The sequence below is a fragment of the Sesamum indicum genome, linkage group LG9 (genome assembly GCF_000512975.1).
Source record: "Sesamum indicum cultivar Zhongzhi No. 13 linkage group LG9, S_indicum_v1.0, whole genome shotgun sequence".
In the NCBI taxonomy this organism is placed as follows: Eukaryota; Viridiplantae; Streptophyta; class Magnoliopsida; order Lamiales; family Pedaliaceae; genus Sesamum; species Sesamum indicum.
The window spans coordinates 1677640-1693647 of NC_026153.1; the positions used below are offsets into that span (position 1 = coordinate 1677640).

Below are 16008 nucleotides of genomic sequence, written 5' to 3' on the forward strand. Positions count from 1 at the left end.
AGGGATGAATTGCTATTTGCATCTTTGATGATTTAGCTGAGCAATGCCGTGAAGCAGCTCTAAAGTATGTCACATTCCATTAACTTTGTTGAATTTGGTTTCAATCCTGTAATTCTTATGCAGTTCCTTCTCTTTGTGGGAATCAGATATTATGATACATATCTTCCTTTCCTCTTGGAGGCATGCAATGATGAAAGCCCAGATGTCAGACAGGTTCATAAAAGCTTCCAGCATGGTATAGTTACTGTTCTTGATAATGCTACTTGAGAATATCTCAACTTTTGCGTTTCTGTTCAGGCTGCTGTATATGGACTTGGGGTATGTGCGGAGTTTGGTGGTTCTGTTTTTAAACCCCTTGTTGGAGGTAAGATGTGCTTGCATACAGGCTCGTCGAATTGAAATTTCAGCTTGATAAATGTATGCTGATCTCCTTTATTTATCTTGTTCAGAGGCTCTTTCAAGGCTCAATGTAGTTATCAGGCATCCCAATGCTTTGCAGCCAGACAATGTTATGGCATATGATAATGCTGTGTCAGCTCTGGGAAAGATATGCCAGTTTCATCGTAATAGCATTGATTCAGCTCAGGTATTTGTTTTTAGGCTCAATCCTTGTTTGGTTACCGATGCTATGTATTGTTATAGTTAGGTTTTTTTTTAAGTGAGGTGAGATGTAGACCAGGATTGTTCCATTATCTGCTGCATGACTAACCCTATCCTAGATAATTATGAACCAAATTATGTTGTCCTCCAGAAATGACAAGCTATTACATTTCTTGTCTTGATGATATGAAGTATTATGAACTTGAATATATTCTCTTGCAACCTGATGGATTTACTTCAACGTTTTTGGTTTTCAAGAGGTTTAATTATGATGGAGTTGTTTTAACTGACACTAAAACTCTATATGAAGTTAGCTCAGAACCTCAATTTACACTTAATCCTAAGAAGAGAACACCTTCAATTTGCAGTTCATGCTAAGAAGCATTCTCTTGTTTTCTCGTACTGTGCTTTTACTTTTTCAGTTAAATTCTCAGTCTCTAAATGCTCACTTTTTACTTGGATTTATGCTTGGTATTTTCTTGCTCTTTCCAAGTTTCACTGGGGATTCTTATCGCTAAAAGTTGCTAATAGGTCATCCCTGCCTGGTTGAATTGTTTGCCAATAAGGAGCGATCTTATTGAAGCAAAAGTTGTTCATGACCAGCTTTGCTCTATGGTTGAGAGGTGGGGACCTAACCGTGCTCTAGTTCAGCTTTTCTTTTTCCTTTTTCTTTCTTTCTTTCTTTTTTTTCCCCTTTCACATCTATATAAATTTTATGTTACTTGTATTACCAACTCAATGACTATGTTTCTCTGCTTTCAGGTCTGATGTGGAACTTTTGGGTCCCAACAATCAGTATCTCCCCAAAATTGTTTCTATATTTGCTGAGGTTAGTTGTCTAAGCCATTTGAGCTTCATTATCGACATACTTGTCTGGTATAATAAATGCACATTCAGATGGTTGTGTAAAATTCTAATGATTATATTAGATTATAATTCCCTTAGAGATTTGAATTTGTGGGTTTCAGAAGATTCTCCTGGAATATCTTTTTCAGTGTTTCTGCATTATCAGTCAAATCTGATCTGGGATCTCTAATATTTGGAAAAGATGCAATTGCAATTTATTTCTTCTTTTAGTTGTTTCATTATCAGTCTCCTCCGATCTTTACAATTTTAAAGACATGCTATGGAAATTTATTTCTCTTCCTTGGTTGTTTTTGCATTATCAGTCGCCTTTGATCTCTTAAATTTGGAAAAGATGCAATGAAATTTCTTTCTCCACAGTTCAGTAGTCAATCTCTTATGTTGCAGATTCTCTGTGCTGGCAAGGATCTTGCCACGGAGCAAACAGCTAGTCGAATGGTTAACTTGTTGAGGCAGCTGCAGCAGACACTACCTCCATCCACCCTGGCCTCTACATGGTCATCTTTGCAGCCTCAGCAGCAGCTCGCTTTGCAGTCAATTCTGTCATCATAACGATCATGGCTTGTAGAGCAACTCATTCATATCGAGTTACTGGTTGTGCGTGGTCGCTTGGGTGCCAGTGATCTCAATTGTTTCTGATGCGAGATGCGCACAGCATTCATTTGCATATGGTTTATGCATCCCGCTGTTGTTGGTCGAGTGTGAATGCATTTTGCGAGAATTATAAAAGACTTTGTAGATGTGTATATTAGAAGAAGTTCTGTATTTCCAAAAACAGAAGGAAAATTATTGTTTCTTCCCCCTTTTTTTCTGGGGTGGGGTGGGGGGGGGGGGCTTATTATGGTCTGAGATTTTTGGTCATTGTGATACTGAGGGTTGCCAGAGCGGCAAATCCCTGTTGCAGTTTTGGTCTCATCATGTTCATGTTTCTTACATCAGAGATTCTTATAGTGGAGGATCCTGGTCAAGACATGGTTATTTATTTCGTTGATTTGTCAACTATGAATGAAATTGTGGTTTCCCCAAGAGTTATACAAAAGATGATGTATGATGTTTAAATTTCATTGTTTGCCTGTAGTTGCTATTATGCATATTATTGTTCTAGCATGGAAACTGCCTCCAAACACCAACCTCTCGTGTAATTCCTATTGCCTTAATCAAGTCCTCGGCATTATTTGCCAATGGTTTCCAAGTTACGTTGCTTGCAGTTCTAACCAACAGTTGGTAACTTCAGATGTGCTACAGATTCTGGTAGTGCAAGAATGCCTCGATGTGTTAGCTAAGCCTTCAGATGCAGGCCTCTTAACCATTTTTCTCTAGGTTTTTGGAATGCTTGTTCTTTTATCTTTCTCAGGTAGCATAAAACCATGCTGAAAGAATCTAAGCAGGACAAGGCAGGAGTTCAACCGTTCCAACAACCCACAAGCTAAAACCTGTATCTTAAATTCCATTGCCCAATCAGTGATAGTAAAAAAAATTAATTATTCTTGTTTTTGGTTGAGTTATAACAATTTATGGTGGTTTCTGAAAGTGGAGATTCCTTTAAGAGAGGCGTGCTTCTCCAGATTCTGTATTGCTAACGCACACAAACAGGGATTCGTTATCTTCTTCCGACCCTAACCCCTCAATGTAGTAGCTTGTTTGAATTATGATTTAATAACAGCAGTTGGAATGGCAGGTTTATCCAAGTGGCAGGTTTTTAGGGGTGTATCCTAAACAATAAAAAATCTTGGCAGGCCTTCGTGATTGCAACTCAGTTGGGAGTATTTGTGATTGACCAAGTGAAGAAGCAACGAATGCTATTATTCTATTAAACCATCATAAAAAGGTATGGATTGTCTTCATCTACACTACATTTGACTTTGGTTTATCAACCCTTTATCTTCTTGTCCAGGATGAAATGCCTCCCATGTCCTATTTCTTTATATTCATACATTGCATTATCAGACACATTATGGCCCTACAAAATTGCATTGAAGTCCAGGCAGGGCCAAAAGCATGCCAATTTTTTCCTCACAAATCTGCACCTGAAAAAGGCAAAGAACGTGGTAAGCAATACCCGCAATGGGAGTAGGCAATAGGCATGCCTTGCAGAAATGCTGCACATATTGACAAATAAACATTTCCACCAAACCGGTCATGCTTACGACTCATCATTCACACCCACTCATCATTGAAAAATCAGTCAACTTTTTACATACAACAAAGTTCGATATAAAACCAGACAACCAAATAAGACATCCCCATCCCCTCTATAAGAACTCCCTTCTCACACTTTGCTCCTTGGACCATAACTATTCTCTTTTTAGTTAGCATTTCCCACAGCCTTAAAAATTGTACTAATCATGGAACTTCACTTCCATACCACTTCTGCCGACAACAATCATCACACCACATGCAAGTCAAGAACCAGAGGTCCCAACAGGAACAAGTTTGTTGGGGTGAGGCAACGCCCCTCCGGCAAATGGGTTGCAGAAATCAAGAACACAACTCAGAAGATCAGAATGTGGCTGGGAACGTTCGACACGGCTGAGGAGGCTGCTCAGGCCTACGATGAAGCCGCCTGCCTCCTACGTGGCTCAAACACACGAACCAACTTCTTGAATAATGTCCCCTGCAATCCAGCCCTCTCGCTTAAAATCCGAAACCTTCTCAACCAAAAGAGAGGGCTGAAAAAGGCCACCCTTCCTAGTCAAAATGTTCCCTCAACCACCACAAAATGTGCCAATCAAGAAACTAGTCAAAAGGCTATTTCTCCTAGTAGTAGTTTCGAAAGTAGTTCTTCTAGTGGCAGTTTTTGCAGCAACAAAATAGATGGCTCTCCTGTTTCTGGCCTAAATCCAGCTAATTTTGGTGATGGGTATAAGCCGGATTTGAGCTGTTTCATGGGAGGATACGAGATGTCTTCCTCTTATGTCAACCATTGTGATGAGGGCTTTAACTATGCAATGGATTTTGACAAGATTTCTCTTCAACAGGATGGTATCTTTGTCCCAAAAAGAGCTGATGAGGTCATGAACGACGCTCAGTTTCCTGATTTTGAACGAATGAAGGTTGAACGACAGATATCAGCATCACTCTATGCGATGAATGGGATAAATGAATATTGGGATAACATCAATGATCCCAATGATGTTTTCTGGGATATTCCCACTCTCTGTCAGATGTTCTGTCCAAGTTAAACCTCGAGTATACTAGGAAAAAAGTGATTCAGTTTTTTGATCTAGCAGAAATCTAAGATTTCACCAGAAAGTTTTAGAGGGATCATCCAATGTACCTCAGTAGTTTAGTTATTACTTGGATTTTCACCTACTTCTGAAAGATGAAGAACTTGCCTTTTCTTTAAAATAGAAGCAATTCATGTGATCTTGGTTTACTAGCTGGTGACACAGATATCGATATATATGTTTCTTGTTCGCAATTCTCAATGATATGAATCTAGGACAAATGTCTCAGCTGGAGAAACATTGTAATTTTTTGTATTGTTGCACATATTTTTCACCTAAATGATGAGAACCTCACAATTTAAAGTGTGCATCCAATCATGATAAAGAGCTGTTAATCACATCGACAATAACAACAACAACAATGATAGAATACAGCTAAATAATTAGTCCCAAATTGTGATTGTCATAAACTGAGAACCAATAGAGAACAAGATCATTAGAGATTAGAATAGGGAATACAACACAGACAAAGGCGAAACACATTTATAAATCAGCTCTGCTTTTAACACAAAACATGCTCTTATGATATCAATTTTGTACATTTTGTTTGTTAGTTTTGAGAATGTCTTGCATTATTCTTTATAGAACGGTGCCAAGTAATACATACAAAACTTCTGCTGCAAACCTCAGCCTTATCTAAATGGCTTCTCTTGAGGTAGAAATGGTCAATTTTACATTTTACCAAACCTTTTCAATGGAAAAAACATTCCACATATGTTTAAGTTAATATATTTCTCCTATGCATTCTGCCGTCTTGTCCTAATTCCACTGTCATAAAGTTTGGAAAGAAAAATGATTATGCATTATTTGCATTAGCCTTCTTTTTCCTTTTTTTGTCCAAAAGCTAGCTTTCAACTCTTACAAGATAATAGAAGTTCATCCTATTGACTAAGATAGCCATATACATGAAAGTGCCCTCTTGATCATCAAACATACATGATACAACATAAGTTTCTGCATATTTACTAGTTTTCAAGTAATTTAGATAAACTCTTTCTAGGATAAACAAATTATTAAGTTAAGACCGAGACAGAGGGTGGAAGATCTTTCTCAGCGTATTCTTGGAATTTCTGGAAAACAGCTTCCAAAATGTTCAACTGAGAAAATCAAGCCTTGCACAATGGGAAAAAGGGTCATTAATCATGAAACATAGGACATTGCTCCACCAAATTTTTAGTCATGTTCTTGTGTCTCCTTGACAGTAGTGACAACAAGTACACAATTCAGAGCATCCAATCACATTTCAAATGATTTCTCCAAATTGTTGGTCCTATTTATTTATTCTGAAATTCTTTTTTGAATCAAGAAAGTATGTATTCATTTATAAGGCATTAATCATGCACGAGTCCTGTCTCTCTATGTGCATTCCAGTAGTGTAATTTTTGTCAACTGGGCATTGTATCTAGGCCCATAGAGACTTGGGCCTTTGGACGTGGCAGCTTTCTTGGCCAGCACACACCACACAAACAGATTAGAACAAGATCAAAATAAAATTTAAATCTTTATTTGGTTATGAACCAAAGGAAATAAATAAATATTAGTACATTCGTGTTAGTTCCTAGATTTTTGGGGATGATACACAATATATGTGTTTTCCATGTTCATTAGTTGATTGATCTCTTTGTTAGATGTCAAGAGATGGCACTTCATAGATAATAAAAATATTATTCTAATTGTTATATTATACATTCAAATATTAAAATATAAATTTTTATGTAAAACATGACACGTATCGTCTCATATATCTATATTAAACGACACGTTGTATAACCATGTATCATGTTAATAAAATTTCATGCATAGTATGTGGCATGCCACGTAATGCATGCAACATAACGTGTCAAATACAAAACGCAACATATTATATATTAGACACGACACATGGCACAACCATTAAACACAGAACACGCTATATATGAGAATCGGCAGGCAAATACAAGCGACGTGTCATTTTATAAAGTCATTAATATTGAATATCAAAATGGAATAAAAAGAGAGAAAATAAATAGATGAATACATGATACACAAATTACAACAAAATATACATGTATTGTAACAGGTTGTACAATTATTAATATCAACATATATGATATGATTATTAAGATTCTTGACACCAATAAATGGTAGATTGTTTATACTTGATTAAGATGAGGTCTTAAACATAAAAAGTAAGTAAATTTTGAGTAATAAAAAGAGAAATAGAGGGGTGAAAATAGAAATACAGAAAAAAGAGATGGAAGCATTGGAAGGGGAGGGGGAGAAAATTATTAAATGTTAAAAAAGAAGATTTGCAAAAGTAGGTGTATTTGGAGACTCTTAAGATTTTAAGCAGCAAAGCGTTCTCTAAATGTGGTGTCGCAATTTCTTTTTTTAAAAAAATTCTTTCATGGCACCGTAATTTTAGATTGTGGTGCCATTTTTTAATTAAAAAATAAATTTAAAAATCTTAGCAAAAATAAAAAAAGTTGCGGTGAAAAATTAAAAAATTCGAATCTCGGTGAAATATTGATAAAAATGAGCAAGTTTGGTCTCGTTGGAATCTCCTGAACGAGAGGATTCGCGCAGTCATGGTCTCAGGCCGTGATTTGTCTTGACGGTGGAGAAGCGACAAACAATTTCAACGCAAACGTTGACGGCGGAAATGTTTCAAATTTTCATACCTCAACAAATACTTAATGAAATTGAGCAAGATTGGTCTCGTTGGAATCGTCTGAATGAGAGGATTCGAGCAGCGGTGGTCTCAGGCCGTGATTCATCCTGAATGCGAAAAAACGGCGGCAAACAGCTTCAGCGCGAATTTTCAGCGAAAAAATCTTCAAGTTTTCATATCTTAACAAATACTTGATAAAATTGAGCTAAGGTGGTCTCGTTAGAACCCTTAGGTCGAGGAGCGTACAGTGTTGGTGGTCCGTGATCATGGGTCGTTCCGCTGGCGACGAATCAACGGCAAAAAGGTGTTGTAGTCATACTAAAAGCCCATTGTCTACGATTAATAAAATTTGAAATTGTTTGAGAGGAAATGTTCGTTTCATCAAGGGAGTCAAACAGTATGTTTGGTGGCCCACAACTCGCCGTGACCGCACCAAAATTTTAAAGAGAAGGTGGCAGTGATTTTGTTGCCGGACAAAATATTTTTTTTTTTTTTTTAATTACGAAAGTATCACCGTAGAATTTTAACAATTTTAATTTCACTCTATATTCTTAATTTTTTTTTATATTTTTAAAATAATTTCACGGGGGAGGGGAGGGCATATATATATATATATATATATATATAGAGAGAGAGAGAGAGAGAGAGAGAGAGAGGGGAGACCAGCCACATCATCAGCTTACCTTTCCCTTTCTATAATAAAAAGAGGAAACATTTGAATCAAATTCTGTCCTTCCACAACTCCAAACCTCTCCCAACGCCTGAGAGCTTCAAATTGTTGGTATCAAACAGAACTCTATATTCCTTTCAATCCTTTATTTTCACTTCACTTTTCCTTTGTTTATTTACTACTACTCCTCCTCCTCCTACTACTACAGATGATTCTTTGCTCTCCTCCCGCGTTCAAATAAATTCGGTAAGTGACAAAACACAAACAAAGAAACTCATGCCGCTACATTAATGACCATGATTTTCTTGAATTTACATTCATACCCACTATTCACACTCGACTATTGTTTGGGTTTCCTTTTTCACTCAATAAGGTTTGTGGGTTCGTCAATCTTTTCTTTAATTCTTCTGTGTTCCTTCTCTTTTGTGTTTTCTTTGTATACATAAGAGATTCAAGTATGAGAATTCTTTGACTGAGTGGTTTTCTTTTCTTATCAATTTTGAAGCCAAGAACCCTTTTTACTTTGATGAGAAAAATAATGTTAAACTATTGAAAGGGAATGAATTTCGGTATTGAGTTGTGTAGGTGTAATTCATTTAATAAAAGTGTTGACTACTTTATTTACGAGAGAGTTTCCAGTCGGTGTCTTGTGGACTATATGTTGAATCATTACTACTTGGTGGTATTTCATGCTTGTTGCTTTTACACTTCTTTCTAAGCTGCATGTATGTATTGCTCTTTTGTTCCTCTGTTTCGGTAACTCTTCTTCTTAATCCAAACATGGTTTAATGATGCAGTTTGGCGTGTTTTCTAATTTTGAATTATAGGTGTCATCTTATAAGTTGAGGTGAAAAAGGAACTCTAATACACCTTAACAACAGAACCACAAGGTGGCAACCAGGAAGATGTCTGGTAGGCAGGGCAGATTACCCTCTGATCAAGATATACAACTTGTAAGTCTTTTAGCTCGAATCTGTTTGCATGACTAAATGTACCTACTTTATTTTGTTTTAAAAGGAAAATAGAAAACAAATCGAAACCCGACTTGTATTCTTGTATGAAAACTTTGAAGCGGAAGGTAAAGAATTAAAGACTTTTGGTTTTGGCCTTTTCTCTTGTAAATAGTGCATCACAATCAATTTTGTATTTTGTTCACATAGAAATGCAATTTATGTGTGGCAGTTTATGCTTGGGGAGTTGGTCTTCTAGAATTAGCTCCAAAATATGATTTTGTAAACAGTATATTTTTCTAAGAATAGTGAATATCTTTGAATGGCCCTCTTTTCCTTCAATATTTCATCAATACAATTACAGTCTGAGCTACAAAAACGTGTTATTCATGCTGTTCTATGCATTTACCCTCTGAGCTGCAAAAGTAATTTTTTCATTTTTAATTATTTGCATTTGATCTATTCTTATCTTAGGTGAAAAATTGTATAGAATGGTGCATCCAGAACTACATGAACAAAAAGGAAGCGATAAATATTCTCAACAGCCAGCGCAACATCGAGCCACGCTTTACTGAAACAGGTGTCCTTACCTACTTTTAACTCATAATACTGATGATAAAATCTTGAATAACAGTGCATGGGGGAATTAACTCTGAGTCATTCATCTTAGGTGATTTAATGTTTTCCTTTTCAACCTGACTATGGCTCAAGTGTGGAAAGAAATCTCAGTTACTGTATATTTACGTGTCCCCTGCAATTTGCATTGCTTCAGATGCGTGGAACTTTAGCGCCAATTTCTCCTGGCAACTATCGAAGAGCATGAGCTGGTGCTATGTACTTTATGAACTTCAGTATAGTTAAATTCATTAGGAAGGCAGGCACTTTATGGGCACTGGACACAGCAATACTTAAAATTTTATTGGTCTGTGCCCTGTCTGATATAAATTTTATATGCAAATTAATGTATAATATATATATATATAGCTATATATATTTGTATATAATTTGTAAAGGATTCGAAATATAAGTATGAGTACAATGAGAAATGTTCATGTTGGTTATAGTGTTAGTTGTCTTGAAATGATGGGAATAAAAGATTATAACCTTAAGAAAGAAGAGTTCAACAAGAAAAATTGAATTTTGATGAGGTTATACTATTTTTCAATCTAACTTTTGGAAAGTTTCTTTAGTTGAAATTTAACCTCTAAACTTATATAATATGAAGAGGAATAAAAAATCCACCATATCCAAGATGTGTCAGGCATACTACACATTCCGTCTCTGTCATGCCCTCCCATGTTTCTGCCATGTCTAAAATTTTCTTTGTTTAATTCTTAGACACGCCAAATGGCATGTATCACACGTGTTGTTGGAGCCATGCTAATGTTGTGACTGACACATTTAGTGATGGGTCATTTTTTAGAGTATAGGTGCATTCTATGTTCTAGGTAGAGTGGAAGAGTATGACGTACGGCAGTCATAATTTGTACTCCAAACTTGTCTACCTTGTTTGTAAGTCATTCATCTATGAGTCTTGTCTGAAAGCTTGGTTAATTTTTTAGATGGTTGGTTTCAGTGTGTTGAAAGATTGAAGTTATTATATCTGTGGTGTATAGACATGGAAGGAAGTTGCTCATGCACTTTCTATAGAATCAGCCTTGTTTGACTTACTTTTCACCATGGTGCCACTTTCTTGTTTGCTGATATGTCTGAATAAAGCGCATTTTCACTTCATTCAGTTTCCTGTGCCTTTTCACGTATTTACAATTCTTTAGGTTTATGTTTTTATCCTGTTTGTGTAATTTGCTTCTTTTTTTCAGTTTGGGAGAGGCTTGAAAGAGAAAATCAAGAATTTTTCAATGCTTATTATGTTAAGTTGGTGGTGAAGGATCAAATACTGGAATTCAACAGATTGCTTACAGAACAGGTGGAGCGGATGCGTCAAAGTGGCATAATTGGGATTAACCAGCATGTCACATCTAATGGATCGCATATGTTGTTGAGTAAGACAGCTTTCTACTATTCTTGGTAACTAATCCATAAAGTTTTCCTCAGTTATGGATTTTGTTTTATTCATGAGATAAAATGCTCCATATTGGTATGTTTCTTGATCTGTAGTGTTTCAATGCTAAGTTTACTGCAGATTTTCTGAAATTTACCTTATATGCTGTAAACTTTACCATGTCAGAATAACAGATAACAAATGTATTTGAATATTGGTGCACTATGCCACTGCTAGCTAATTATATTTAAATCACAGGGTCGAGATGCCTCTGTTATTGCCCAAAATGGCCTATTGATATTTTTTTCTATTGCTTTATTTACATGAGTTTCTTAATGTTGACCCTACAACAACATTTTTATGGAAATCTGAGGAACATCTATGCTTGGGTGCTGTTGCCAGGTTTGCTTCTTTCCATCAAGAGAAGATAAATTCCTATGAAGGAAAAGTGCCCATCGTTTGAATTTGATGTTTGCTGACTGACTTGTTTGGCAGTGCAACAACAGACTCCTTCAAAACTGAAAGAGGCTGATTTACAGCAACAGGGCAAGATATTATTATGAACATTACATCAATGTTCTTTAGATGATAAGATCTGTGGTTGTGTCAGTAATAACTAGTGGGCTGACAAAAAAAAAATTGCCTTGAATCTTGAAAATTAGTTGGACCAGTCATTTGTCCTTGGAAGGTTTGGGGAATGGGCCTGAAAAATATTACAGGCTTAGTTGAGTGCTAACTGTTTTTAAGACAATAAATCATTATGGGATGATCTTTTGGTTGCAGGAACTTTCTAATTCAATGGCATTTCTGTTCCTATGATTTATTATATCCTTGTTGCATCAGATGGGTTGGCAATTCTTTTACTTGTAAGTTGTGAGAATATGAAGAACACATTAAAAACCAAACTTAATGAGAATAGGAAATATCTGGAAGGCAAAATTTAGATGTGTCTTTCCAGCTAGGATTTGTTGGACATCAGTGTTGAGTTGATTTCTGTATAGTGAATATCCATGACTCCACAAGAATGTTTTTCCCTTTCTGTCAGGCAAATATATAGGTTAATTGGGTGTCTTCTTTGTAGCTACTTTCTGGTTTTCATTTGTGTAACTACTTTCTGGCTTTAAGACATCAACGCGCTGGTTTGGTGATTCTTCCACGGTGTTATGTTGTTACAACCTTTATGCTCATGTGATTGTATCATCTTATTCAGAAAAATATGTGTTATATTGTATCATGCATTGAAAGACATACAAACCTACTCACTTAGGAACTTGGTAGAAAATGTCCCGAGACTTTATAGTTCTCGAGCCAGTTTGCATATATTGTTGAAGACAATTATTCTTGTATATTGGAACTTGTTTTAAGTATTACAATACCATCTCCTGTTTGAAGAGCTTATTAGTATGTCAATCTTACAGCACAGCATATGCCCATACCAAGTGCTGCACAAAATACCAGGCTTCTGAGAACAGAGGATATGCAGCAGCCAAATGTTTTTCACAATTTTGAAACATCAACCCCGTCATGTGCTGAAGGAACCTTTGATCAGTCTATTCATAGTAGAGAGATTGATGTTTCACCAAACATGTTCTTGTCTCGAAACCCAGACATGGGATTGGCTCAAACAATGAATGGGCAGCTTGTTAGAGCAGAGACTGGTTATACTGGTAGACCACCTTTCAATTTCAGCGCACCTAGCAATTTTCTGGAATCACATCCTCTTATGGGGGATGCATCTATATCGCTTTTAAGAAGTTTTGAGTCCAATGAGCAGCTTGTTAGAGCCAAAGCTTGTCATTCTGGTAGATCAGCTTGCAGTTTCAGTGTACCGAACAATTTTCTAGAACCACGTCCTCAGATGGGTGATGCCTCTATGTCAGTTTTCACAAGTGAAGAGTCTAATCCAAGCAACTTTCTCTTTGACTGGGATGCTTGCCCTTTGGAACAAGATCAGCAAAATATTGGCCCTCAACTTGCGGCTGATTTCACTATTAGTCCTGGTCTCTCTTCTTCTTCTTCTTCTTCTTATTCCTCTCTTTTATCTAGCATTGGGGGTTTTGTGGTATAAAACCTAGTAGGATTTTTTACTTGGTCGGACAAATTATTTTATCTTCATATGGCTGTACTGTACCTATGAAAAAATACTTTTACTAATTTCTTCAATGCCATAAAATTTACTTGAGAGCTTGTATTTTGAGTCTTGCACTCTTTGATGCCATTTTCAGATTTAAGGGGCAGTTATAATAGGCAGCCATTCCTGGGAACAGATGCCAACAACTTTGTGAATCCACATGGTAGGTGATGGATCTCACTTACATTACATCCGGATCATTATGTTGTTTATAGAGGTTACTGATGTGTTTGTATTTCAGCTTCAGGAGAGCTGCAGAGGTTGGATCCTCTTGTACCTGAAAGTTTGAGCTATCCATCTTCTGGCAGACAATATAAATGATTGGTATTTTCTTAAGCTATAGACAAAAGACAAATAAGAAAATTGAAGTGGTTTATGTTTGCAAAAAAATTAATGATTTATGTTTTGTATTCTTATTTTCATGTTGTATGGCATATCTTATCTGATTATAGTATGTGATGGTGGTGCAGCAGCAGCAGGTGTGAGAATGGATGATGATCTTGTACAGTTCCAGTGCACTCACTTGCCATCAATCATCATCAACTTACTTGTGTCTTTGGTTTTGGATATTTCTTAGTTGGTTGGTTGGTACATATATATGTATTATGGTTTTGTTGCTTAGCTTCACTTGTATCTAAATAGATAGTAGAATTACATTACATTGCCAGCTACATGATGCCTAATATTGCTTTTCTTTTTTGTTCCTCTTGTTTTTGGTATATATTGTTACTAAGGCTGTAATGATTAGCACAGGTTAATGGTTATTTGGAAGAAATTTTGATTGGCTGAATTATTAACATGTTGAGGCTTCTTTTTATTCCTTTAAAATGATTACGATTAGCAATATAAAAGTTATTTATATCTAATATAATAATCATATATATGATCAACAATTATTATTAAAATAAGACGATACCTGAATTCTTAGAGCAACATGTTGAGGTAAATTATTAGTGTGGAATTGGAGAGAAGGATGTCGTGAGAATTGAATGTAAAAGGCAAGTTTTCAACATGTGCATTTTTCTTCTATATTGACTGCCGCCCGCACAATGATTATTAAATTAAATTAGCATATATTATAGGGTAAAGCACTCCAATTACGATTAAATCAACTCTTTATTATTATTTTTCTTACAAAATCATGAAAAATGAGGCAGCATTGTTATGTATGTACGATGTAAAAATCCAAGTGGGGTTGGGGTTTTCTGTACTTTAATAATATTGTAGGGACAAATTATGGAATAGAAAATTGGGAAAGCAGGCACTAGTTTGTGTAGTATGGTGGCGGCGACTGAAATTGGTTCCAACTTGCAAGTTTATATGTATTTTGGTTTCTGCCCCATACTTTACCACTAATTAGATTTGGAACCACAAATTCATAAAAAGTTGGTTTGTTATTGGTATTAGTATTGGTAGGGCCTATAAAATATTCTCTACGCCAAAATTGAATCTTGAAGCAACGAAAAGAATAGAATAGGGCGAGAGGGTGGAGAGTGGAGACTGGAGACTGGAGAGGATCCCATCAGGAAACCTAATTCATTTGATTTCATTTAAGAGGGTTTAATTTATTTTATATTTTATGCTATTGCTGCTCTTTGCTTGGTGCTGGCTGCTATCTGCTATCTGCTGTATGTGTATGCCACCATTAGTATTTAAGCCCTCGTCCTCGTCCTTTCCACCCCCCAACACTAACGTGAAAGTGACTCTCTCTCTCCCCTTTGCTTTGCAATTTGCATAACCCAAAACGATACTACAATGGGAGAGCCGAAACCCAAATCAACTGGAGTTTGGCCTACCGTCAAGCCCTTCGTTAATGGCGGTGCCTCTGGTATGCTTGCCACCTGTGTTATTCAGCCTATCGACATGATCAAGGTGTTCCAATCCTTTCCTCTCTCTACTCAGCTCATCCAATTACTGTATTACCGGATCCTAGATCGAATCTCTTTCGTTTAATGATGTGGGTTTTAGATCTCGTTTATGTTCCTCTAGTTTAATTATGTACTTCTGCTTGTGTCGAGGTGATTCTTCTTTTCAAGCCTTATAATAAGAATGACCTTTTTGGTTTCGTTAGATCTAGTGATTCACTCATATGTTTTTGAATCTCGGAATCGTCACTTGGGCCGAAATTGAAGCCTTCTGCCTGTTCGTATGAGCTAAAGGGTTTTGGTCTTGATCTATGCGGTTCATTTCTTATTTCAGGTGAGAATACAACTGGGCCAGGGTTCAGCTGCCGAGGTGACCAAGAACATGCTTAAAAATGAGGGTTTTGGTGCTTTTTACAAGGTATTTTCTCAAGAGTCAACTATACTATGACTTGATGTTTCTTTGACATTGTTATCGTCACCGGAAGGGTAGAATTATAACAAGAGAATGCTTGAAAGTATTTGTTTTGCTCTGGAATAGGCTGATCATACGTTTTTTGTTTTTTGGTTTTCTTTTTTAAAATCTGCCACCATCTCATTCTTGTATTATGATTTGGGTTGAATGCATTTTACCCCCTGTGAAATTCCTAACATTTAGAAAAAACCCCCTATGAAAAAATAAATAGCAAAACCTCCTTGTGAAGAAAATATATAGGCAAAACACCCCCTACAGTTGGATTGGGCACAAGCGCCCATTGTGGGTGGATTTCTCCTCTTTTGCATATGAAATGATAAAATTGCCCTTGTCAATCATCCGTGGGATATAACATAATATAAACCAATGGTCTATATTTAAGTAATACAAACCAATGCGTAGATTTTTCAAATTGATCTAACAGTTTAGATTCAACAAAAAAGATCTAAGCTTATATTTTATTTGATTGTAAATGTGTGGATCAGATTTAATTTATTTTTTTGTATAATAAATAGTTGCTTTAACAAATATATATTACTAATTTTACATGTAAAATATATATTTATATATATTTGTT

General features: G+C 36.1%; 4 protein-coding genes across 9 annotated transcripts in view; all 4 read left to right on the plus strand.

Moving 5' to 3' along the window:
• The window catches only part of LOC105170192 (importin-5-like), a gene marked incomplete in the record, with an annotated part of 9794 nt that extends 7266 nt beyond the window's left edge, over nucleotides 1-2528 (plus strand). The window contains 7 exon segments of the mRNA XM_011090852.2: nucleotides 7-64; nucleotides 147-213; nucleotides 298-364; nucleotides 450-586; nucleotides 1132-1223; nucleotides 1363-1429; nucleotides 1852-2528. Of these exon segments, the coding sequence (XP_011089154.1) occupies nucleotides 7-64; nucleotides 147-213; nucleotides 298-364; nucleotides 450-586; nucleotides 1132-1223; nucleotides 1363-1429; nucleotides 1852-2016 (653 nt within the window).
• LOC105170257 (ethylene-responsive transcription factor RAP2-11-like) lies at nucleotides 3672-4933 on the plus strand. The gene has a single exon (XM_011090929.2). The coding sequence runs from the start codon at nucleotides 3810-3812 to the stop codon at nucleotides 4644-4646; it is 837 nt and encodes a 278-aa protein (XP_011089231.1). The 5' UTR covers nucleotides 3672-3809; the 3' UTR covers nucleotides 4647-4933.
• On the plus strand, nucleotides 8059-13788 carry LOC105170193. Of its 6 annotated transcripts, none has more exons than XM_011090854.2 (9): nucleotides 8063-8122; nucleotides 8220-8257; nucleotides 8839-8964; nucleotides 9436-9541; nucleotides 10782-10964; nucleotides 12382-12963; nucleotides 13189-13257; nucleotides 13336-13418; nucleotides 13565-13788. In XM_011090854.2, the coding sequence occupies exons 3-8, from the start codon at nucleotides 8917-8919 to the stop codon at nucleotides 13413-13415; spliced, it is 1068 nt and encodes a 355-aa protein (XP_011089156.1). In that variant the 5' UTR covers nucleotides 8063-8122; nucleotides 8220-8257; nucleotides 8839-8916; the 3' UTR covers nucleotides 13416-13418; nucleotides 13565-13788. The 6 variants fall into 6 exon arrangements, with proteins under 6 accessions (XP_011089155.1, XP_020552275.1, XP_011089156.1 ...); XM_020696615.1 differs by having other exon boundaries at nucleotides 8082-8118; XM_011090853.2 differs by having other exon boundaries at nucleotides 8059-8257.
• Nucleotides 14528-16008, plus strand: part of LOC105170196 (mitochondrial dicarboxylate/tricarboxylate transporter DTC-like) — a 3643-nt gene continuing 2162 nt past the window's right edge. Inside the window, exons 1-2 of the mRNA XM_011090859.2 lie at nucleotides 14528-14966; nucleotides 15294-15377. Of these exons, the coding sequence (XP_011089161.1) occupies nucleotides 14850-14966; nucleotides 15294-15377 (201 nt within the window). The 5' untranslated portion in view covers nucleotides 14528-14849. The remainder of the gene's footprint in view (nucleotides 14967-15293; nucleotides 15378-16008) is intronic.